The sequence below is a fragment of the Thalassophryne amazonica genome, chromosome 1, assembly GCF_902500255.1.
Source record: "Thalassophryne amazonica chromosome 1, fThaAma1.1, whole genome shotgun sequence".
Classification (NCBI taxonomy): Eukaryota; Metazoa; Chordata; class Actinopteri; order Batrachoidiformes; family Batrachoididae; genus Thalassophryne; species Thalassophryne amazonica.
In genome coordinates this window covers 129,059,099-129,083,051 of record NC_047103.1, presented here as the reverse complement: position 1 = coordinate 129,083,051, position 23,953 = coordinate 129,059,099, and the positions used below count along the sequence as shown (strand labels likewise).

Here is a 23,953-nt window from a genome sequence, read left to right as displayed (position 1 = left end):
GTGGAGAACATGCAAAGTCAACACAGACAGGGCGGAAAGGAACCCCACGGCCTTCTTGCTGTGAGGCACCAGTGCTAACCACTAAGCCACTGTGCCGTCATAAGAAGTAGCAGTATGAAAAATGTCTTGAAAAGTGGACCTTCAGTCACCACCTTCTTTCCGCCTGGATTTGCTCCTGGTTTGTCCTCTCTGAACAGGAACAATCAAGAATTTGTTTGTTTATGTGGAAAGCGTGACCTGATTGAGAAGTAACAAGGTTTTGTCAGTGCATTTTACATTATGTGGTGTGAGTTGTAGAAGAGATGTATGAAGAGAAAACAGAAGCATTGGCTGTTTTCAAATCACTTGTCTACTCCACAAGTCCAGACTATCAAATAGCGAAACAGACGCACACAGGTGATGACCTAAAACAGACTTATTGTGTATTTAAAGCAGTGTGCTTGCATTTTTACTTTATTTAAACATACACAGCACCATATGCTGGTCTCAGCAAATGCTAGCTGCTCACTCCACCTCACAGACGAAGTGAGAGAAAGTGCTCAAGTTTAAGTGACTAATTCAAAACCACCTTTATCAATATGGCTTTTGAGTAAATCAATGAGGAAAAGCTGCACTCAGAAGCCCCCAGGAACAACACTGAAACGAAGCAGAAGGCTGTTTTTAGCAGACTGCATTCACGAATGAACAGTGTGCACGCGCACCTGCAGCTCATCCACACACACAGTGTGATTTTTATCATGACAATCAAAATTAACATAGCTATCACTTTAAAAACAAGTCATCAGCTGCACTATATCACACTTATGTAAACTTTTCAAATCATCTGTGGTTCACCTGCGTGCCAAACTGTGAGTGTGGGGAGAGATCTATACAGATCGTGGATCAGCCTTGATCCGTTACACCACTATTGTAAACAAAGGACTTGGTGTCCATACACTGGAAAGATGCACAGACAACCCCACCCCCCCCAAAAAACAAATAACTGAAAAATTTTCATCTCCAATAGTAACATTTAACAAAATATCAAATGTGCTCTGACTTAATGTGCATGTGGTTCACTGACCTGCATAAAGACTTTGCCGATGACAACATCATCATCGTCTTTGAACACAGTACTGAACACCACCGTTACTCTGTCTTTCTTGGCCTCCACATACCTGAGAAAACAGAATGTGTCAGAAATACTCCCCACTCTTAAGTTTCCAAGCAGGTCATGTTGGGCCAACTGGACTCCTTTAGTTCCTTGAAGATGTTTCACTCTTCATTCAGAAGAGCTTCATCAGCTCCCCACTCTTAAATGCTTCTATGGCCAATTTTCTGATTGGTCACTGTATTCACACTACACTAAATTAGCTTTTAGCAATATGCAACACCAGCTAGAAAGCTTTAACCATTTCATTTGCAATTTTTTTTTTTTTTTTTTTTTTTTTACAAAAAACAAACAAAAAAAAACAAACAAATCTGATGCCAACCACTACATTTGAACAATATCATACAAAGAAGGAGAGAGGACTTTCATTTCACAGTCAATCCTAGCCACACAAAGTCACCAGGTGATCTGGCACCTACATGGTTTCATCATCTCTGTAAGGGACCACAGCCGTCTTCTCGCCATCTTTGCCCTCTTCTTGAAACTTGAAGTATTTTTCAAAAACAGAGGCAAAGCAATTTCTCTTGAGCATTCCCGCCTGGTGGATGACCTCATCTTTTTGGGCTGGAAGTGCATCCAGGTTGTAGAGGAGGGACACATTATAGCCTGAGAGCAAGATCAGTTATGATTAGCTATGACCAACATTTCGTCAGCATTATGAACTTCAAATCCTAATCAAATATAACAAAGCCAGAATCAGCATTAAAGCTTCTGGGCTGGACCAGAATGTTAAAATGATCCAACATTAACATTTTAATACAATCACAGGCAGGTGAGTCATGAGACACAGCTGTTCATTTTTAACAGCAGAGCAAATGCACACACCATGAGAACTTACCAGCTTCTGGTGAAACCAGGAAATTCCCATAGACCTTCTTCAAAAGCTAAAACAGAAACATGAAACTTTACTTACATGGTTATTCTCTAAATATATTTTAAAGGACTTCCTAGATACACCACGAAGAGAGTGAAAATAGAGAACCTGAAAGAAAAGACAACAACTGACAGGAAAAGAAAACCGTAAAAGACTGTTTATATAGATTAGGCTAAATTCCACAATTTAACCTTGATACAGCTGCTGCATTTTATGTCAAAACAGATGGAATACATTAAGTTCATTCAGGCACTCTCAAAAACTTTCTTCAACACCCCCACCCCCAGGACTCATGAAACCCCCAGAGTTTGGGAAGACACTTCAATGTGCTGCACAATGAATGAATTGTATTACAGCAGAAAGGCGGCTGAGTGTCTTCAGCAGGTAATTGAAGGGGTCAGAATAAAAACATAGCATATGACTAATGCACACCTGCCATTTTGGAATGAACTGACAAGAACTTAGCAGACATACCAATCAGACTGGGGTGAGGCAAAAAAAAAAAAAAAGAAAAAAGAAAAAAAAAGAATTTGCTTTGAGCTAAACTGCAGCAGAGCTGAACGTATTGAAAAGAACATCCCACGATTAAAAAGTCAGAAAGACACAGATGAAAAGTGGAAAATTAGAGAATAATCACTTCACGGAAGATATGTGAACAAAAAGGCTACAGAATTTAAAAATGCAAACAGCCTTTAAAGCAAACGTAAGATTTCATTACAGGCTGCTTTGGGAGCACTTTTCACAGGCACATTCACTCTTCCAGCTGCACGTTTACATTTTGTGGAAGAGGGAAGGGAGGTGGTGGACAGCAGCCGAGGTCTTCACATGGCGGCGGCTGCTCACAGTCAGCACTTCCTCGCCTGGGGTGAGTCACAGCTCACTTCCTCTTTCTACGAGAAGCCTCGGCAGCTGCTTTCTTCCTTACATGGCAACGCAGCATTTGTGGTAGAGGTGTGCATTAAGATAGATACTGTTTCTTCATGCTGTCTAAGGTTTTTTTTTTTTTGACCCTCCAAGATTCTCACTAAAATGCAAACAGACAACTCCTGGCATTGTTGCCTGGATGTCAGTTAAGTCTGGAAGGTGCTGGCAAGTTTCAAAAACTCATCTGCATCTCTGACTGAACATAAAGCATTTTATTGTGACTGCTCAACCCTTAGACAGTAGGTCTCTCCTCACCAGCTCCACAGTGCATCACAGTGCAAAGAAAAAAAAACAACCCAACTACTGTGGAACACACAAAACAAACAATAACAGCTCTATGAATTATACTGAGACAATGTGAATCTAGATTTCTGGATAGGACATTTCCAATTGAAGGAAACTTTTCACACATTTTGTGACCATCGACCCTTGTATTCAACTGTAACAGGAGAACGTTTTGAAAGAATGTGACAGCTCACCCATGATTAGTAGTGCATATACCCATCGTGACCTACTACAACTGACAAGGTTAACAGACAAGAGCAGGTGATCATCAAAATTACATTCTGAATGAGGTAATGTTTATGCCTCTGAAGTAAATGTCAAATTTTTTTTTTTTTTTTTTTTTTTTTAAGATGGAGCAGTTTAATAAAATATGATTAGAAGGAAGGCCGTGCCAGAACAGATCAAGCCTTAGGGTGGATCACAATTGGGTCCAGACATTTAAATTTGCATTACAGACTAATGCTGCGTTTACATATAGGCAAGATGCGTTACGAATGTCATTTTTCTGTCATTTGTGGCACATTCCTGACATTCTTAACGTGACTTAACGCATCTGAATAGGTTTCTGAACAGTGCGTGGCGGTGCATGATATTTGTGGAGCATGTTTTTGGCTGTCAAAAAAAAAAAAAAAAAATCTTCCACAAACGTCATGCACCACTCTCACTGAGCCTCATCTCGTTTCTACAGCAGATAGATAGTTATCTTACAGAAGTGGGAATATACCAGTCATTTGCCTGGGTGGTTGCCATCCAGGACCCAAACCGCAGTGTTGTGGATGCAGCAAAGAGCAGCAAAGCATATAATTTATAATTTAATTTAACCTTTATCTTGCCTGATTTAAAAAAAAAAAAAAAAAAAAAAAAATTCTTATGGTTCACACCTTTCCATACTAATCTTCAAGAGAGGCCTGTCTGAAACACCCTGCTGCAATTAACTCCAATTTCAGGGTTCTTGCCAATAGACACTGACATATTTTGTTGGTTGTTCTATGCTAGGTAATGATGTGCAGAGAGACCAATGACCTGAGATATTGCACATGGCTACAACAGCTTCTTTAAAGCATCTTATCTCAAAGTATTTACCCTGGACAACAAAACAGAACACCGTTAAAAACACCATTTGCCTTAAGCTCCATGTTTACAGACCTCATCAGCACCGTGCTCCTGCAGCTCCTTGTAGAACTTCAGTGAAATGCTGACCATCACTTTGCTCTTGTCTCCATTTGGGTTGGAGATGTGGTACAGCACCCCATCAAAATCTGCACCAGAAAGGAATGTCATTAAGGTCTGTCACTAACTACTGAGGAACAAATCACTCTGAGGCAAAAAAGATCCCTCATGACAGGCCGAGAGATTCTAAAAGACCAAGATACAAATAACACAAACTTAAAATTTGGTAGTTCTTTATTTTACAAAGCAGACTTCAGTGATACTTTGGGAAATATGAAAAAAGCAATAAAATCTCACCTGCAAATGTGACATCGACAGCCTCTGGCTTTGTTCTGCAGGAAAGACACAATAAAATAATGCATAGAATAAATAAAAGGTTAAATCCCAGGACAACAAAACACACTCAGTTTGCAGAACTGTTTTCCTTTAGTCTTCAACTTCCCAACATAATTACAATTCAGGTGAATAGGAACCTCTTTCAGGGGACTACGCTTAGCGCTAGACTTGCCATGGCAGCAAGTTGGGGATTACAGCTACTTGCCGAATTGCTAGTAAACTAATTTAAACAAAATGTGTGTGGGTATATATATATATATATATATATATATATATATATATATATATATATATATATATATATATATATATATATATATACACACACACACACACATACATATATACACACATACATGAGGTCTGTTAGAAAAGTATCTGACCTTTTTTTTTTCAAAAACCATATGGATTTGAATCACGTGTGATTGCATCAGCCAAGCTTGAACCTTTGTGCGCATGCGTGAGTTTTTTCACGCCTGTCGGTTACGTCATTCGCCTGTGAGCAGGCTTTGTGTGAGCAGTGGTCTACCCCTCTCGTCTGATTTTTATTGTGAATAAATGTCTGAACGATTTGGAGCTTTGCTGCATCAATTTTTTTCCAGAAACTGTGAGAGACCTCCAGGTGGCCACCGTTTGGAAAATTAATATGGCTTTCAGGGACGATTTTATGGGGATTATACAGATTAAGGAGTGTTACTGCCGCTTTAAGGCCAGCCCACAACTGCTGAGAGTGCGGCGCGCTCCCAGCGCCGATCGACATGCTCAGACCCTGCTGAAACAACCAGATCATTTCCAACATGAAGGCTTTGTTGATCCCGGACCTTGTCTGACTTTCCCAAAAAGGCAGGAGACGTGGACATCAGCACTTTTTCAGCACATTAAGACAGACGTGCGGAGGAGTTCCGCGCGCCGCGGTGGAGCCGCATGGCGCAAAGCAACGCCGTGATGAAGCCTTCCAGGACATGTTGGGGCATGTCCAGCTCATGCACAATTTCTTGGATACTCACACGACTGAAAAGCAACCGGAATCCATCTGAAATCCACCTGAAAGCCGTCCTGTGAGACCAACACCGAGGTGGTTTTGTCCCGCATAATGAACGGCTCTGTGGCGCGTCCCTCTGCTTTTCTTTCCATGAAAAAAAACTCCTGTAACAGTGGAATGTGCCGAAAAAGTGCTGATGTCCACGTCTCCTGCCTTTTTGTGAAAGTCAGACGAGGTCTTGGATCAACAAAGCCTTCACGTTGGAAATGATCTGGTTGTTTCAACGGGGTCTGAGCATGTCGATCGGTGCTGGGAGCGCGCCATGCAAGCCCAATCATAAACAGTATTTTTTTTTTCAAATACCTAAAATGTGGCAAAATGACAGTAAGCCAACTTGACAGTTGCACGAATTTGATACCTGCACTAGCACAAAATCTGCTGTGCCACTGTGTGTCATTAGATGGTACGCTTGAAAAGACACCTTGACATTTGCATGAAAATTTGTTCCCCACAATGGCACTCAAACTCATCGTGAATTGTTGTAAACCAGGGGTCAAAACAGTACTTGCATGTGCTAGTTTGTGCATGTATTATTCAAGCGGTGCACGTAATTTTATACTGCATTAGCACTGGTGCAAAGAACTTTTATCAACTATAAGCACCAGTAGAATGAACCAATAAAGGAATAAATAAGGAAAAAAAACAAAAAAAACATTTCCAGTGTGTTGTCTTCGTTTCCCTGCGTTTTATGACTCTCACACACGGCGCGAGTTGCTGTGCTCTATTTGTTGTGGAAAGCTGACAAACGTCGCCAGTGGCGCCATCCCTGGGTTCACAACATCCTCATGAGATGTTCCCAATTCGGGGAGTTTCATTATTTGCTGCAGCAGCTGCAGCAAATAAACTGCAGCTGCAGGAGCTCCAGTTTTAGGACCTCCTGTCCCATTCATGCGCGCACATGTAAACTACGGAGCCTCGGAAGTGTCATCGCAAAATGTTTTGCATGTGGAGAGAATGTGTGCATGTTTTCTTATCTTGTGCGCACGTTTTATTAGAAATGGATGTGGTCAGGGGATATCATCACGTTTGGGTAGACAAGGACATAAAGAGAACTCTGGCTACCCAGCATGGCATCATCTGGAGTTTAAGCACATTAAAAAGGATGCTGAGGGTGAAGCGTCTCCCCATCGTGAGGATGACAATTTAGGTTATATCATTTTGAACGAAAGGAAAATGTGCGCACGTTTTATTATAATTCGAGGGCTCAATTAAAGGAAAACGTGCGCACATTTTATTCATTCAAGGGCTGAATTAAAGGAAAACGTGTGCACAAATTATCACGGCCAGGAAAATGTGCGTACGTTTTATTAATTTGAGAGCACATTTTATTAATTCGTGGGCTCAATTAAAGGAAAACGTGTGCACAAAAAGTGACTTTAAGTGACCTCTCCCGGGTTCCATACGTTCAGGCGTGCACGTGGAAAAAAAACCCAAAACTGTCTGCCACTGCTGCTCCTGCTCTCCCCTCAAACTCTCCCCAGAGAAGAAGAGTCTGACACATCAGAGGAGGAGTTTTAAGGTTGATATAAGACTGACTTTTGGTTGTGCAAGTAATTTTTTTTATTATGAGCACCAGTGCAAGTAGGTTAAAAAAATGTATTATGACCCCTGTAAACTGTGCATAAACTGTGCGAGGCCCTGCTCACAAGGACACGCTGTATTTACGAATAGGTTGTGCAGTGTTCACAAGTTCATGCAAGTGGCACAAAATTTATGTGTGCCAGAAATTTTGAACATTTCAAAATTTTCTTTGCGCACTGGCATGCATTGCACTTGAGAAAAAAAAAAAAAAGTTCCCTTCTGTGTCTCAGAGTGTGAGGACACAGAGAGCAAAGACCAGAGTGCACAGTTTACAAACATATTTTTAAACTTTTCTTTCAAACTCTGTGCTGCTCTGTGTGTGTGTGTGTCCTCCACTGTGGTTAAACTGAAATCACAGCTGCAGAAGCTCGACGCGCTATAACAAATACTAATGCCTTTTTTTTTTTTCCCAAATACGCCTTCTAAGTAAGTCTCTTTCTGAGGAAGGCGTCAAGCAAAAAATGCCAATAAAACCTTCTCACCTCTCAATTATGTCATGGCTTCCACATAAACACACAACTTCTCCATTCTACTGGTTTGTAGACTGCAAACCAGGGGCGAATCCAGTAGAAAAGAAGGTGTTGGTGGGGGGTGTCCCTCAACACCCCTCAACTAGAGGTCCACTTATGAAAACATGTTTTCATACTCTGTAGTTGCCATGAAGCTGGAGTCTCTGGTGATGGTGGCAGAGATGACTGGACAAACTGCTGGACATTATGGACAATGCCAGTCACCCTCTGCACACCATCAGCAGCAGCCAGAGGAGCCTCTTCAGCCAAAGACTGCTCCTTCCCAAGTGCAGGACCAACAGACTAAAGGATTCCTTTGTCCCTCAAGCCATCAGACTGTACAACTCCTCACTCGGGGGGAAGAGGAGTAACAGGAAGACAGAGGACAGGAAGGAGAGCAGCAGTTGTAGCCAGTATAAGCCAGGAGTTCTGGTATTTGTCTGTATACAGAAAAGATTATGTAATTTTATCTTTTCTGCATAACTACCTAACTAATGTCTAAGCTCAGGCATTACTGGGTCTTTTTTCTTGCCAACAAAGGTCCACTTTTACTAAAGAAGACCCCCTTCTTTTTCTCAAATTTTGGCTATGGGCCTGGTTGTTGCTGTTCCAGTCTTTTAAGAAGCCTCAGAATGCCCCATTTTGACCTCAAATTTTCAAAAGTTCCCCTCTTCTGTACCATTCTCGCATCTGGTGTTGCTCCCTTGCTCAATTTTCTTAGAAAAACCCCTCACATGTTCATTTTCTTTCCAGCATTAGGAAATGTTGTGTGAATGACATAGTACAGCACCACATACACCAGCTAGAGGCTGCAGCTTTGCTGTTAATCAGCTTCCGCATTCCTCTCGTCAAGCTGAGTCAAGCCTGTGTGCTGCTCAGTTGGAGCATTCACAGTACACACATGAACAAGTTGTTTCAGCGTCCACCCTGCAGAAAAGGGTATTTTCTTTTGCCAATTAAAAAAAAAGAAAAAAAAGAAAAGCAGTCCAAACTACACAAATGCTTAGTTTTATGTCATAATTGTAAAAACAAACAACAACAACAAAAAGCCCTACCCTGGAGCAGCTTGGACAGTATGCCGTTTCAAATATTTTGGATACTTAAAAACTGAAATTGCTTGGATTTACATAAGTCCAGATGGTAAATGCTCCATGTCTGCTCTCGGTCTGTAGTCTGGAATTGATCTGCAATTATGTCAACTACAATTAGAATGTATAAATAGCTCTTTGTTCCTCCAGTGATTTCCAGCCTAATTTTGATATCAAAGTGGAAAAAAGTTTTTTTGGCAGAACTGCTTGGACAACAACCTGGCTGCTCAGCGTTGGCCTGTTTCCAGGTATTTTAATAGTCTTGGTGGTCGAGTCCTAAATACTTAACCAACAGGGATGGAAGGAATCCATACCCACACAATCACAATATTTAATTTTAAGACATAGGAATCAATTTTTAGAAGCAATATAATTCAAATTTAATTGCTGGTCAAAATAAGATGGAAAAATGCATGTGCTAGTTTGTGCACGTATTATTCGAGCGGTGCACATAATTTTATACTGCACTTGCACTGGTGCAAGTAACTTTATCCAAGTTTTATCAACTATAAGCACCAGTAAAATGAACCAATAAAGGAATAAATAAGAAAAAAGAAAACAATTTCCAGTGTATTGTCTCCATCTTCCCTGCGTTTTATGACTCTCACACACAGAGCAAGTTGCTGTGCTATATTTGTTGTGTTCGCGCGCACATGTAAAAGAAAAGAAAAAAACTGGCTGGCTGCGGTTCCTCTCTCTCTCTGCCCTCAAACTCTGTCATCATTGTGTTATAAACCAGTCACCATTTGTTTTATTATACATGTGTGTAGTTAAAAAAATTTATCTTCACGGACGATTAGAACGTGAGCGCATGGAAAAAAAAGAAAAAAAAAAGCTGCCACTGCGGTTCCTTATGGATCCCGTGAGAGGTCACGTAAAGTGATATTTTTTCTGGCCATGATAATTTGTGCATATGTTTTCCTTCAATTGAGCCCACGAATTAATAAAATGTGCTCTCAAATTAATAAAACGTGCGCACATTTTCCTGGCTGTGATAATTTGTGTACACGTTTTCCTTTGAGCCCTCGAATTAATAAAACATGCGCACGTTTTCCTTTCATTCAAAATGAACTTTATAATATGACCTAAACTGTCATACTCATGACAGGGAGACGCTTCGCCCTCAGCATCCTTTTTAATGTGCTTAAACTCCAGACGATGCCATGCTGGGCAGTTGGAGCTCTCTGTATGTCCTTGTGCATCCAAACCATGATGATATACCCTGACCAGATCCATTTCTAATAGGGAAATGTATTCCACTGTCTGCTGATTTGTTGGCTAATAGCCAACATTTATGTGTCAAGACAATACTGAGTGCACGTTTTACAAATTTTGGCCACATTTAAGTAGATCGTGCCCTTGTTTTACTCAAATGATGCTTAAAGCGTGCGCACAACATCATAAAACGTGCGCACAATATAATAAAGGCCGTGGCTATTCGCACGGCGGCCGTGTCCATAACTCTCATTTCACTATTCGCACGGCGAGACTCTGGTGGCAAAACTTGGAACTACTTGTATACAAACATATTGCATTCAAAATGTCTTAACTCCTTTAATATTTTTTGATTCTGATGATTTTTTTTTTTTTTTTTTAAATATAGCCACTTCCTATAATAAAACGAGCGCACAATATCATAAAAAGTTCGCACAATATAATAAAATGAGCGCACATTCTCTCCACATGCAAAACATTTTGCAATGACACTTCCAGGGCTCCATAGTTCCTCACTCTCTCTCCCCTGAAACTCTGTCATAATTGTGTTATAAACCAGTCACCATTTGTTTTATTATGCATCTGTGTTGTTAATAAATAAAATAATCTTCACGGACGATTCGTTCGTGAGCACACGTTGGGGAAAAAAAAAAAAAAAAAAAAACTGTGCCGCCGCTGCTGTTGCTCTCCCCTCAAACTCTCCCCAAAGAAGATGAGTCTGACACATCAGAGGACGAGGTTTAAGGTTGATATAAGACTGACTTTTGGTTGTGCAAGTAACTTTTTTTGGTGCAAGTAGGTTAAAAAAATGTATTTCGTCCCCTGCATCCATTTACAACAGCCACAAAAATAAATTAAGTCATTAATAAGTAAACAAAAGTTGATCGCAAGAAATTTCTAGAGATCAAACTGGGTACTGATGACTATTTACTTTAAGGAGCAGCAGCCAGAAAAAAAAAAAATTAAGGATGGAGCAAGTTTTTATGTGGATGGTTAAACGCTGAGATGTGTCAACCGTGATAAAACCAAATGTGTGGTGGACTGAGGCGAGGCGGGGCAGGTGACCTCCATGCAGCGACTCTCTGGTCCGCTGTTCTGGTCAAACCGAACCACTGATGTGACAGAAGCACGCAACAGCTTCCAATTTTCACTTTGAACATGGAAAATATTAGCCCAAGACAGAAAAACAGTTCCCTGCATGAAGCACAGGCAGATGTCATGATATACCCATCTGACCATAATAAACTCTTTTTACCACTTTTTATGCAGCCAAGATAAAGATACATAGGCAGGCAAGTTGTTAACGTAAAAAAGCAAGGGTCGAAATACATTTTATAACCTACTTGCACTGGTGCTAGTTACAAAAAAATTACTTGCACCAAAAAAAGTTACTTGCACAACCAAAAGTCAGTCTTATATCAACCTTAAAACTCCTCTGATGTGTCAGACTCTTCCTCTCTGGGGAGAGTTTGAGGGGAGAACAGCAGCAGCAGCAGACAGTATTTTTTTTTCACGTGCGCGTGTGAATGAATTGTCTGTGAAGATTTTATTAACTACTCAGATGTAAAATAAAACAAATGGTGACTGGTTTATAACACAATTATGACAGAGTTTGAGGAGAGAGAGCAAAGAACCACAGCGGCAGCCAGTTTTTTTTTTCACGTGTACACTAATCGTCTGTGAAGATAATTTTATTAACTACACAGTTGTATAATAAAACAAATGGTGACTGGTTTATAACACAATGATGACAGAGTTTGAGGGGAGAGAGAGTGAGGAACCGCAGCGGCAGCCTGTTTTCTTTTCTTTGTTTACATGTGCGCAACGCAAACACAACAAACAGAGCACAGGAGGTCCTCAAACTGGAGCTCCTGCAGCTCCAGTTATTTGTAGGGCTGCCACAAACGAGTATTTTGATAGTCAACTAGTCAACGATTATTTTTGCGATTAGTTGACTTGTCAAATCATACGTAATTTCCTAAATTAAGGCCTGCAGCATTTCCGAGAAACGTCGGGGGATGAAAACATGAACATTTCCAAATCAGTGTCTATTTCTTAGACTTCATTTACATCAATCATTCAGAAATACAAACAGTGTGGTACTTTATAGGAAATCTGTGTCAGGTAGGCAGTTCTCGAAAACTAAATGTCCATGCTGGAAGGAGAGAAGTGAGAGAAGCCACCAAGACACAACCCTGGAAGAACGTTTGGCTTCTGTGAGTGGAGAAACTGGGAATAGTGAAACATTTTTATTTTCATCTTCATTTTACATATACAACCGCTGGCAAAAATTATGGAATCACCGGCCTCAGAGGATGTTCATTCAGTTGTTTAATTTTGTAGAAAAAAAGCAGATCACAGACATGACACAAAACTAAAGTCATTTCAAATGGCAACTTTCTGGCTTTAAGAAACACTATAAGAAATCAAGAAAAAAAGATTGTGGCAGTCAGTAACGGTTACTTTTTTAGACCAAGCAGAGGAAAAAAATATGGAATCACTCAATTCTGAGGAAAAAATTATGGAATCACCCTGTAAATTTTCATCCCCCAAATTAACACCTGCATCAAATGAGATCTGCTCATTGACACTGACCCTATGCCATGACATTGACCCTATGTGTCTTTTTACAAGGAATGTTTTTGCAGTTTTTGCTCTATGGCAAGATGCATTATCATCCCCAAACATCCTTTCAATTGTCCAAAATATCAACATAAACTTGTGCATTTATTGATGATGTAATGACAGCCATCTCCCCAGTGCCTTTACCTGACATGCAGCCCCATATCATCAATGACTGTGGAAATTTACATGTTCTCTTCAGGCAGTCATCTTTATAAATCTCATTGGAAAGGCACCAAACAAAAGTTCCAGCATCATCATACCTTGCCCAATGCAGATTCGAGATTCATCACTGAATATGACTTTCATCCAGTCATCCACAGTCCACAATTGCTTTTCCTTAGCCCATTGTAACCTTGTTTTTTTCTGTTTAGGTGTTAATGATGCCTTTCGTTTAGCTTTTCTGTATGTAAATCCCATTTCCTTTAGGCGGTTTCTTACAGTTCGGTCACAGACGTTGACTCCAGTTTCCTCCCATTCGTTCCTCATTTGTTTTGTTGTACATTTTTCGATTTTTGAGACATATTGCTTTAAGTTTTATGTCTTGACGCTTTGATGTCTTCCTTGGTCTACCAGTATGTTTGCCTTTAACAACCTTCTCATGTTGTTTGTATTTGGTCCAGAGTTTAGACACAGCTGACTGTGAACAACCAACATCTTTGCAACATTGCGTGATGATTTACTCTCTTTTAAGAGTTTGATAATCCTCTCCTTTGTTTCAATTGACATCTCTCGTGTTGGAGCCATGATTCATGTCAGTCCACTTGGTGCAACAGCTCTCCAAGGTGTGATCACTCCTTTTAGATGAGATAACGAGCAGATCTGATATGATGCAGGTGTTAGTTTTGGGGATGAAAATTTACAGGGTGATTCCATAATTTTTTTCCTCAGAATTGAGTGATTCCATATTTTTTTCCTCTGCTTGGTCTAAAAAAGTAACCGTTACTGACTGCCACAATCTTTTTTTCTTGATTTCTTATAGTGTTTCTTAAAGCCAGAAAGTTACCATTTGAAATGACTTTAGTTTTGTGTCATATCTGTGATCTGCTTTTTTTTCTACAAAATTAAACAACTGAATGAACATCATCCGAGGCTGATGATTCCATAATTTTTGCCAGGGGTTGTAGTCCCAACTTTTTCTGATTTGTGGTGTTTCTGTTGGCATTTCTGAAATGACAGAACTGCTATAACAGGGGTTGAAATATTTTTAACCTATTTGCACTGGTGCTAGTAACAAAAACATTACTTGCACCAAAAAAAGTTACTTGCACAACCAAAAGTCAGTCTTATATCAACCTTAAAACTCATCCTCTGATGTGTCAGACTCTTCCTCTCTGGGGAGAGTTTGAGGGGAGAGCAGCAGCAGCAGCAAGACAGGTTTTTTTTCCACATGCGTGCGAACGAATCGTCCATGAAGATTATTTTATTTATTAACTACACAGATGTACAATAAAACAAATGGTGACAGGTTTATAACACAATTATGACAGGGTTTTAGGGGAGAGAGAGCGAGGAACTACAGAGTCCTGGAAGTGTCATCGCGAAATGTTTTGCATGTGGAGAGAATGTGCGCACGTTTTATTATATTGTGCGCTCATTTTGTTATATTGTGCGCACGTTTCATTATATTGTGCGCTCATTTTGTTATATTGTGCGCACATTTTAAGCATCGTTTGAGTATAACAAGGGCACAATCTACTTAAACGTGGCCACAATTTGTAAAACGTGCACTCAATTATTTAATATTGTCTTGACACATAAATGTTGACTATTAGCCAACAAACCAGCAGACAGTGTATTACATTTCCCCATTAGAAATGGATCTGGTCAGAGTGCATCATCATGGTTTGGGCGCACAAGGACATACAGAGAACTCCAGCTACCCAGCATGGCATCATCTGGAGTTTAAGCATGTGAAAAAGGATGCTGAGGGCGAAGCGGCTCCCCGTCATGACAATGACAATTTAGGTCATATTATGGAGTTCATTTTGAACAAAAGGAAAACGTGCGCACGTTTTATGAATTCAAGGGCTCAATTAAAGGAAAACCTGCGCACTATCATGGCCAGAAAAACGTGCGCACGTTTTATTAATTTGAGAGCACGTTTTATTCATTCGTGGGCTCAATTAAAGGAAAATGTGTGCACAAATTATCATGGCCAGAAAAAAAATATCACTTTAAGTGACCTCTCCCGGGTTCCGTAAGGAACCACAGCGGCAGCCAGTTTTTTTTTTGTCCACATGCGTGTGCTGCTGGCAACGTTTGTCAGCTTTCCACAACAAATAGAGCACAGCAACTCACTCCGTGTGTGAGAGTCATAAAACACAGGCAAGACGAAGACAACACACTGAAAGTTGTTTTTTTTTTCTTATTTATTCCTATATTGGTTCATTCTACTGGTGCTTATAGTTGATAAAACTTGGATAAAGTTACTTGCACCAGTGCTAGTGGAGTATAAAATTACGTGCACCACTCAAATAATATGTGCACAAACTAGCACATGCACGTACTATTTCGAGCCCTGACTGCTTACTCCTTAAGGGTCACAGGTGGGGGTGGGGCGCTAAAGCCTATGCAAGCAGTCATAGGGCATGAGACGGGGTATACTGTGGACAGGATGCCAGTATGTCACCAGGCCATACACAGACAAACACATTCCTGTCCATATGCAGGCACACCTACAGACAATTTATCCCTCTGGGGCCGACGCCGTCATATACAACGGCTAAGACCAAGCTTTACTAAATTATAAATAACTTTTGAATGATATGAGATAGAACCTTACTCTTTTTTTGCTGAAAAGTTAACTCCGCGGACTTTTGAGCCAGTCATCGGCCATCTTTGTACTCATCATAGAAGCTGTGTGACAATGTGCGCAATGTGAGTGTCCAATCGGAATTTGTTCACCGTCACAGGGTTTTCCAAAATCCAATCGCAGGGCAGATTTCCCTCACGTGAAAAGTCAAAGATCGTTTTCAGGAGTGATGTGTTACTAACTGGCCCGTTTGAAAAGCCTCCTGGGTGCTCCAATGAGTACATACTATTAGTACATACTCAGTGCGCCTTGCGCCATTACGCACAGTGATCAGTGAAAGCAGGAGCAGACTGAGAGCCTCTGATGACAATCTCACATGCTAACTATCAGGATTGCTCCTCTAGTTTGCATGTGAATGTTACTGGATAACTCTGTTGCTTTCTCTGCATAAAGCACTGTTTACCATATCAATGGACAACAAAGCGCATAGACCATTTTGTATGTATTGTTCAAAATGTGCATGTGTTTATTGTTTGAACATTTTTGTTGTACAGACTTTCACACAAGACCTCAAATTACCTTTATAAAGTGTTAAAACAGTTGTTTATTATACTTTGCTGTGTGTTCTGAATAAATGTGTGTGGAAAATTATTTTTTGCTTTATTTTTTCCTTGCCTATTTTTGATTGTAAACCTTTATTACACTTATAAAACACAACAAAAACATATATATTCTGAAAGCACAGGTTGTCCTGAAAAAGAGAGACATAAAACTTGATTGTGGGATGTAGGGAGAGCTGTTGACAGCAATAAAAAAACATTTAGGCCAGACAAGTGAACTGTCCAAAAATGCCCTTGGACCCCAGAGGGTTACAATTTCCAATTCACCTAACCTGCCGGAGCACCCTGACGGACCCCACGCAGACATAGGGAGAACATGCAAACTCCACACAGAAAGGCCACATATGGAAATCAATGCCATGACCTTGCTGTGAGCTAACAGCGCTAACCACTAAACCACCATGCTGCCACTATTACTGTGCTTAAAATATAAAAGTACAAATAATTTTCCAGGAACACCCCAATAACAATTTTGAGAAGAGGTTAAAAAAAACTATGGGGTATGAATCAATTCCCCCCCTCCCTTTAATTAATTCATTTATTTAGTTTTTCTTTGGATGGTGTTGTGTGGGCCGCTGAAGAGGAGGTACTGCTGGCCCACCACCACTAGAGGGCGCCCTGCCTGGAGTGCGGGCTCCAGGCACCGGAGGGCGCTGCCGCCTTACGGGAGCAGCCAGGATGACAGCTGTCATCCATCACTGGAGACAGCTGATTCCAATCAATAAGGAGGTATATCAGCAGGACAGCATCTCCACCTCATTTGCCGAGATATCGCCTAACCAAAGAGGTAATCTCTGCCATACATATAACTAACCATTGTTGTATTTCTTGTGGAGCATTTGTAGGACAGCTGACTACTGAACAACTTTTGATAAGTACTCACCTTCCTACACTCCTGTATCGTTGTTAACGAGAGGTGGAGGTGGACTCTCCACCCTCCGTGTTGCTGGGTGCAGCCGCATCCACACCTGACTGTTTTTGTTCCTTGCCAGCAGTACCGGATCCGACGAGCGGAGGCAGTGGCCACCTGGGGATTCGGGACTTGGCGGCTCCAGTATTCCCGGGGTTCGGTGGCAGAGGAAATCGGGTTGGTTCCGGTTCGACTTGGACAGACGTCTCCTATCATCGAGCCTGCCCACACGACACCGTAGTTATTGGACTCAGTCTCAATATTGTAATCGGCTGTGTTGTTGTGCCTGTTTTCACAACAGTAAAAACAGTGTTATTTGATTCCTCCATTGTCCGTTCATTTGCGCCCCCTGTTGTGGGTCCGTGTTCCTACACTTTCACAACAGGATATCTCGGCCAGCGTCATGGATCCCGAGGGGCGTCAACCGGCTGTTGAACGGCCAATGGAAGAACAGGACGCGCAGGCGTCCTCGGGAGGGGTGATCGGTGAGTTGCAGCGGATCCTCACCGCTTTCACAACTCGGATGGATTTAATGACCGAGCAGAACGTCCTCCTGAACCGCAGGGTGGAGGCTCTCGCCGCACAAGTGGAAGCGCGCCCCCCGGGCGCCGCTGCGGCTCTCCCTCCCGTCGACCCTGTGCGTAACAGCGATGTTCCACTGGTCGTTCAACGACCCCACCCACCTTCCCCTGAAGCTTACATAAGCCCCCCAGAACCGTACGGAGACTGTGTGGAGACGTGCGCTGATTTTCTTATGCAGTGCTCGCTCGTCTTCGCACAGCATCCCGTCATGTACGCGACTGATGCTAGCAAAGTAGCTTATGTAATAAACCTGCTTCGCGGTGAGGCACGCGCTTGGGCTACAGCGCTCTGGGAGCAGAATTCACGGCTCCTTCTGACATATGATGGGTTTGTAAGGGAGCTCAGAACCGTGTTCGATCACCCTAATAGAGGAGAAACCGCTTCAACCGTGCTACTGTCAATGAGACAGGGGCGTCGGAGCGCAGCTGCCTATGCAGTCGACTTCCGCATTGCGGCTGCGAGGTCCGCTGGAATAGCACTGCCCTCCGCGCCGCCTTGTAAACGGACTGTCTTTGGTTCTTAAGGAGCACCTGGTGGCTAAGGACGAACCGCGGGATTTAGATGGGCTCATCGATCTTGTCATACGGTTAGACAACCGTTAGAAGAACGTCGGCGGGAACGAGACAAAGGGCGTGGCCGGGCACGCGCCGTCCCTCTCCCTTCCGGTTCCGACCGCGCTCCGCCTTCCCCACGCTCCACGGCCCCTGCGCTCCGTGGGGCCACAGCTCCCCCTGCTGACGAAGCTATGGACACGAGTAGGGCAACATTTAGGGCACCAGATGCACAGAGGAGACGGGCCCACGGAGCTTGTTTTGTTTGTGGTGCAATAGAGCACCATATGAGAGACTGCCCCGAGCGGTTAAACTCCAACGCCCGCCCCTAGAAACTGGGCTAGGGGTGGGCCGAGACATTCTCGTGGGACACACCCACATTGCCACACGACTCCCAGTTACGATCCTTTATGAGGACTCAACCCTGAAGGCCCCAGCACTGGTGGACACGGGCTCTGAAGGGAATCTGTTGGACAGCAGATGGGCCAGGGAGATAGGGCTCCCTCTGGTGGCGCTTACCTCGCCTGTACAGGTTCGGGCACTAGATGGCTCCCTACTCCCTCCGATCACGCATAAGACACCACCTGTAACTCTGGTGGTGTCAGGAAATCACCGGGAGGTGATCGAGTTTTTTGTGACTCAGGCCACCTCCCGTGTGGTTTTAGGATTTCCCTGGATGTTGAAGCACAATCCCCGGATCGATTGGCCGTCCGGGGTAGTGGGTTCAGTGGAGCGAGACCTGCCATCGGGTGTGTCTAGGTTCCTCGGTTCGTCCCGGCCCCCAAGCTAAGGAGGAGGTCAGAGTCCCCCCCAATCTGGGGACGGTGCCGGTGGAGTACCACGACCTTGTCGACGTGTTCAGCAAGGATCTGGCTCTCACACTTCCCCCCCACCGTCCGTATGATTGTGCCATTGATTTGGTTCCGGGCAGTGAGTTCCCGTCCAGTAGGCTGTACAACCTCTCACGGCCTGAGCGCGAATCAATGGAGACCTACATCCGGGACTCATTAGCTGCCGGGTTGATCCGGAATTCCACCTCCCCGATGGGCGCAGGTTTCTTTTTTGTGGGTAAAAAAGACGGCGGACTTCGTCCATGCATTGATTATAGGGGGCTGAACGAGATCACGGTTCGCAACCGATACCCATTGCCCCTGTTGGATTCGGTGTTCACACCCCTGCATGGAGCCCAAATCTTCACCAAGCTCGATCTTAGAAATGCGTATCATCTGGTTCGGATCCGGAAGGGAGACGAGTGGAAAACGGCATTTAACACCCCCTTAGGTCACTTTGAGTACCTGTCATGCCGTTCGGCCTCACAAACGCCCCCGCGACGTTCCAAGCATTAGTTAATGATGTCTTGCGGGATTTCCTGCACCGGTTCGTCTTCGTATATCTAGACGATATACTCATCTTTTCTCCGGATCCTGAGACTCATGTCCGGCATGTACGTCAGGTCCTGCAGCGGTTGTTGGAGAACCGGCTGTTTGTGAAGGGCGAGAAGTGTGAGTTCCACCGCATGTCTTTGTCCTTCCTGGGGTTCATCATCTCCTCCACTCCGTCGCTCCTGATCCGGCCAAGGTTGCGGCGGTGAGAGACTGGCCCCAACCCACAAGCCGTAGGAAGTTGCAACAGTTCCTAGGCTTTGCTAATTTCTACAGGAGGTTCATCAAGGGCTACAGTCAGGTAGCTAGCCCCCTGACAGCCCTGACCTCACCAAAAGTCCCCTTCACCTGGTCGGATCGGTGCGATGCCGCATTCAAGGAGTTGAAACTGCGCTTCTCGTCTGCACCTGTTTTGGTGCAGCCCGATCCTAGTCGCCAGTTAGTGGTTGAAGAGTGGACGCCTCGGACTCAGGGATAGGAGCCGTGCTGTCCCAGAGCGGGAAGACCGATAAGGTCCTTCACCCGTGTGCCTATTTTTCCCGCAGGTTGACCCCAGCCGAACGGAATTATGACGTCGGCAATCGAGAGCTCCTTGCGGTGAAAGAGGCTCTTGAGGAGTGGAGACATCTGTTGGAGGGAACGTCTGTGCCATTCACGGTTTTCACTGACCACCGGAACCTGGAGTATATCAGGACCGCCAAGCAGCTGAATCCCAGGCAAGCCCGCTGGTCACTGTTCTTCAGCCGTTTTGACTTCCGGATCACCTACCGTCCCGGGACCAAAAACCAAAGATCGGATGCTTTGTCCCGGGTACATGAAGATGAGGTCAAAACGGATTCGTCGGATCCCCCGGATCCCATCATCCCGGAGTCCGCTATCGTGGCCGCCCTCACCTGGGACGTGGAGAAGACCGTCCGGGAGGCCCTGACACGAGACCCGGACCCCGGAACCGGACCGAAGAACAAACTCTACGTCCCACCAGAAGCCAGGGCTGCAGTTCTGGACTTCTGTCACGGTTCTAAGCTCTCCTGTCATCCTGGGGTGTGAAGAACCGTGGCAGTCGTCCGGCAGCGCTTCTGGTGGGCGTCCCTGGAGGCCGACGTCCGGGGTTACATCCAGGCCTGTACCACCTGCACCAGGGGCAAGGCCGACCACCGCAAGACATCGGGATTGCTACAGCCGCTGCCCGTGCCTCATCGCCCCTGGTCTCACATCGGCCTGAATTTTGTCACGGGTCTCCCGCCGTCCCAGGGAAACACAGTCATTCTCACGATAGCGGACCGATTCTCCAAGGCGGCCCACTTCGTGGCCCTCCCGAAGCTACCAACGGCCCAGGAGACAGCGGACCTCCTAGTCCACCACGTCGTCCGTCTGCATGGGATACCATCAGACATCGTCTCCGATCGCGGTCCCCAGTTCTCCCCGCATGTTTGGAGGAGCTTTTGCCGGGAACTGGGGGCCACGGTCAGTCTCTCGTCCGGGTATCACCCCCAGACCAACGGACAAGCAGAACGGGCCAACCAGGAGATGGAGCAGACCCTACGCTGTGTGACAGCCGCGCACCCGACGGCCTGGAGTACCCACCTGGCCTGGATCGAGTACGCCCACAACAGTCAAGTGTCGTCAGCCACCGGCCTCTCCCCTTTCGAGGTGTGCTTGGGTATCAACCCCCGTTGTTTCCGGTGGTTGAGGGGGAGGTCGGTGTGCCCTCGGTCCAGGCCCACCTACGGAAGTGCCGTCGGGTGTGGCGTGCCGCCCGTTCTGCTTTGTTAAAGGCCCGGACGAGGGCGAAGAACCATGCAGACCGGCGGCGAGCCCCGGCTCCCACGTATCGTCCTGGGCAGGAAGTGTGGTTGTCCACCAAGGACATTCCCCTACAAGTGGACTCCCCAAAACTGCAAGAACGATACATCGGCCCTTACAAAATACTCAAGGTCATCAATCCCGCCGCAGTGAGGCTCCAGCTTCCGGCCTCACTGCGGATTCATCCAGTATTTCACGTCTCCAGAATTAAACCCCATCACACCTCACCCCTCTGCACTCCGGGTCCGGCGCCACCTCCTGCCCGGATCATCGACGGAGAGCCGGCTTGGACCGTGCGCCGGCTCCTCGACGTCCGACGGATGGGCCGGGGTTTTCAGTATCTGGTGGACTGGGAGGGGTACGGCCCCGAAGAACGCTCCTGGGTAAAGAAGGGCTTCATCCTGGACCCGGCCCTCCTGGCCGACTTCTACCGTCGCCACCCTGACAAACCCGGTCGTGCGCCAGGAGGCGCCCGTTGAGGGGGGGGTCCTGTTGTGTGGGGCCGCTGAAGAGGAGGTACTGCTGGCCCACCACCACTAGAGGGCGCCCTGCCTGGAGTGCGGGCTCCAGGCACCGGAGGGCGCTGCCGCCTTACGGGAGCAGCCAGGATGACAGCTGTCATCCATCACTGGAGACAGCTGATCCCAATCAATAAGGAGGTATATCAGCAGGACAGCATCTCCACCTCATTTGCCGAGATATCGCCTAACCAAAGAGGTAACAATCTCTGCCATACATATAACTAACCATTGTTGTATTTCTTGTGGAGCATTTGTAGGACAGCTGACTACTGAACAACTTTTGATAAGTACTCACCTTCCTACACTCCTGTATCGTTGTTAACGAGAGGTGGAGGTGGACTCTCCACCCTCCGTGTTGCTGGGTGCAGCCGCATCCACACCTGACTGTTTTGTTCCTTGCCAGCAGTACCGGATCCGACGAGCGGAGGCAGTGGCCACCTGGGGATTCGGGACTTGGCGGCTCCAGTATTCCCGGGGTTCGGTGGCAGAGGAAATCGGGTTGGTTCCGGTTCGACTTGGACAGACGTCTCCTATCGTCGAGCCTGCCCACACGACACCGTGGTTATTGGACTCAGTCTCAATATTGTAATCGGCTGTGTTGTTGTGCCTGTTTTCACAACAGTAAAAACAGTGTTATTTGATTCCTCCATTGTCCATTCATTTGCGCCCCCTGTTGTGGGTCCGTGTTCCTACACTTTCACAACAGATGGACCATTTTTTTGAAAAACTTTTTACAATGGGATACCAATTAACACCCCCCCCCATTACAGGGAACTGCGGGCATTAATAATTTCCCTTTTCACTGGAGCGACTGTTTTTGGAAGCAATTTTACCATGCATTTTTTATTTTATTTTTTTAAATAGAGGAACTGCTTGTACAACTAATTTTACCACAGGACACTTTTTTTGGAGGAGGACCTGGTTATTGTAACAAATGCTTTTTAGATATTATTTTGTTAAACTTTATTAGTATTTTAACCACAGAGCACAATTCCCCCCCCCCTTTTGAAGGACATATATATATATATATATATATATATATAGGAGGAACAGGTTTCATTCAAGACAAGGCAGCTATCACCTTACAATACTTGACATTCAATCAGACTTTTCCCACATATCATCCTCAAACAATATAATTATCCTATTTCCAAACAGAAGTGCTTTAAATATCTGTCAATTAACATTTGGGGGAGCTACTTCAATGGAGGCCTTCAAATCCAAATTAAACATGAGACCTGCATCATGATCAGCAAACATTTACATTTTATTCTGTTCGCCACCATTTAAAATGTGGAGTTTGTTGTAGTCATAAGTATTAAGTAGAAGCAGTACTACTGACAGTCAGTCGACGTGTATATTTTGGTTCAGCTTTAACATTTTATTTGACATTTGCCACCGAGACCACAGACACACCCAGCCAGTCACAGCCAATTAGCAACCGAGCTAGCTGTAAGGCTATTTATACATGGAAAAAGGCGACAAACCAAACTCCTACAATGCCCGAAATATTACCAGCTACATCAAAAATATCAAACTCTGCAGCAAATCCTCCTTACAGCTGTTTCTGAAAGCTAGCTGACGTTAGCACAGCTAGTCAGGAGCTAAACTGATTCCTCACCCGTTGGATGCACTGTCGAACTTCAATGTCAGCGTCTCTTCGATAATGCGGTTATTAATTTCTAACAGAATCATCGCGGCGGACGCCGAGGTGAAGAAAAAGAGGGAGACGGTTGGTTTTATCGGATTGGATTAAGCTCTTTCAGTCAAATTCTGCAGACTCCCTCCCCGACAGGCAGACCGCTTCCCGACTGTCACTTCCGCGTATTTTACCATCAGGACCCCAGAAGGCAAAGGCGGCCGCAAACCTGCCTGTAACAAATTTGTTATGACTATACACAGTCTCTGGTTATGACAGCGAAGGAAGAAGTGTCTGCTTCAGCTGCATTCACCAAAATCCTGTCCGCAGCGTTGTGTGAACTCATGATCTTGTTTGATGAGTTTTAGAATGTAAGCATTGTAAAGCAATTAGG

General features: G+C 44.5%; 1 protein-coding gene across 1 annotated transcript in view; it reads right to left on the bottom strand.

Moving 5' to 3' along the window:
* arpc2 (actin related protein 2/3 complex, subunit 2) overlaps window positions 1–23,751 on the bottom strand; it is a 36,735-nt gene extending 12,984 nt beyond the window's left edge. Inside the window, exons 1-6 of the mRNA XM_034174398.1 lie at window positions 23,542–23,751; window positions 4,701–4,735; window positions 4,380–4,492; window positions 1,989–2,034; window positions 1,570–1,756; window positions 1,064–1,157 (exon numbers count right to left, since the gene is read on the bottom strand). Coding sequence (XP_034030289.1) covers window positions 1,064–1,157; window positions 1,570–1,756; window positions 1,989–2,034; window positions 4,380–4,492; window positions 4,701–4,735; window positions 23,542–23,615 — 549 coding nt within the window. The 5' untranslated portion in view covers window positions 23,616–23,751. The remainder of the gene's footprint in view (window positions 1–1,063; window positions 1,158–1,569; window positions 1,757–1,988; window positions 2,035–4,379; window positions 4,493–4,700; window positions 4,736–23,541) is intronic.
* Between the last annotated feature and the right edge of the window lie 202 nt (window positions 23,752–23,953).